Consider the following 1,883-nt stretch of genomic DNA (forward strand, 5'->3'; position numbering starts at 1 on the left):
ACCCCCCGGTCTGAGGCCAGCTGGGCTGCCCGCCCCATGGTGACCTGGCGGGCCATGGCACGGAGGGCCAGGAGCCGTGTCGGCCGCGGCGATGCCTGGCCTGACGCCGGGCTCAGGGCGACCGCCTCCTCTTCCCAGGCAAGCCCGGCCCAGGTAATAACAGCCCTGCATGAAACCACCCCACCCAGAAACCTCGCCCCTCCCCGCTGTACCTGCTCCAGCATCTGGATGGTCCCAGCCTGCTCATCCAGTTCCTCCTCCTGGTCTTTGACCTTCGCCTCTAGGTCCCTCAGCTGTTTCTTCACCTTGGCCAGGGAGGCTTCGTCCTTTGACTCCTGGGAGGAGATGTCCTGCAGCTCTGCCTCCAGCGTCTCTGCCTTCTGCGTCAGCCCTGCTATGTCCGAGTCCCTGTCCTGTGAGAGACGGAGTCATCATCAGCCTGGGGCACCCAGTGATTGAGAGGCTGGGGATGGGCTGGGGGCTACTCACCTCTAGCAGCTGCTTGAGGCCAAAGACCTCAGCCACCAGCACATCCTTCTCTCGGCTCAGCTTCTCCCGCTGCAGCCGTTCCCGCTGCACCTCCTCATGTGCCTGCGAGAGCTCGCTGTCAAACCTGCACAGGGAGAGCGGGGAGAGCACTCAGCACCTCGGGGATGGATCCTCAGCCCTGTGCCAGGGCACTGCACCGAGCATCCCCTTCCCTCAGCAGCAAGCACTGGGAAGGGTGGTGTGCTGCTGAGTGCTTGTTTGAAACACACTGTTGATGAGTCTTTAATTGCCACCACAGTGACACCGAGTCACTCAGACACTCCTCCTGATGCCTTCACTCCATGCTAAAGGGGAGTGCAGCACCTGCAGCACCTCAGCTGTTCTCCAGGGCCAGCATGTGCCCATGGGACCGGGGCTGCCAATGGTAGGGGCTTGGCTACTCCAAAGCAGCTGGGGACACCAAACCTGCCAAGCAGGACATGGAGGGGTCTCTAGGAGAGATGGGCTCTTGTGGTACCTCGGCTGCCACAGCTGCATCCCAGTGTGGGAGTTCCACGTGACATGGCACCAGTGCCATCCCCAAAGGGGACACACAATCCCCCAGACAGGACACAAGCCCTGTTGAAGGAGTGCTCAGCACAGCCTGTAGCCAGGCAGCCATGTGGCAATCTCTTCCAGTGCCCCTGGGATGGGATCAGCTGGATTTACTCCAAAATCACTGCCTTTGGGGCTTGGAAAACAACCCTGCGCTTGAGTTTGTGACCTGCGTTAAACACCTCGGCAGCTAATCCCCATTTTTCCTTGCGCTGGGTAATAAACAGCTGCATTAGCACAGGCTCCAATCCGCGGAAATTGAAATTAATTAGATTGGATTCTCTTGCTGTATTTGTGTGTGCGATCATTACCATAATGAGATGAAAGCGTCCCTGCTGCTTAATAACGTTAGCAAACTTTGGGGCTGGGAGAGGGGACGGGATGGCAGCGCGTGCCGAGTGGAGATGCAGGGCACCAGTAGCCTCCACCACCATGGGGCATGACCCCACGTGGATGGGGTCACTCAGCTCTGGGCCCCCCAAAAGGGCATGGGGATCCCCTCAAAACAAACACATCCAACTTGTGCAGCCCCATCCTGCTGGAGACACCTCAGCCAAGTATGAGTTGGTGAGGTGCCCAAATCCCTGCTAAAATGGTAATGCCACTTCACCAGAGGCATGTCCCCATGTCCCCCCCGCTGCCAGTGCACTGTCCCCACCTCCGTTGCTTCTTCTCCAGGTCATGGTTGCGTCCCTGCTGTCCCTCAAGGTGCAGCTTGGTGTCCTGCAGCTCGGCAGCCAGGCGCTGGCACTTCTTCTTCAGCTGCTGCAGCGCCCGCTGGCTCTCCTCGCTGTCCGCCT

The 1,883-nt window shown here is 59.6% G+C and overlaps 1 protein-coding gene across 1 annotated transcript in view; it reads right to left on the reverse strand.

Annotated features, from left to right (window-relative positions):
- The window catches only part of MYO18A (myosin XVIIIA), a 32,237-nt gene that overhangs the window by 8,192 nt on the left and 22,162 nt on the right, over window positions 1-1,883 (reverse strand). The window contains 3 exon segments of the mRNA XM_031060629.1: window positions 213-413; window positions 490-613; window positions 1,742-1,881. Of these exon segments, the coding sequence (XP_030916489.1) occupies window positions 213-413; window positions 490-613; window positions 1,742-1,881 (465 nt within the window).

The sequence above is a fragment of the Geospiza fortis genome, unplaced genomic scaffold (assembly GCF_000277835.1).
Source record: "Geospiza fortis unplaced genomic scaffold, GeoFor_1.0 scaffold425, whole genome shotgun sequence".
In the NCBI taxonomy this organism is placed as follows: Eukaryota; Metazoa; Chordata; class Aves; order Passeriformes; family Thraupidae; genus Geospiza; species Geospiza fortis.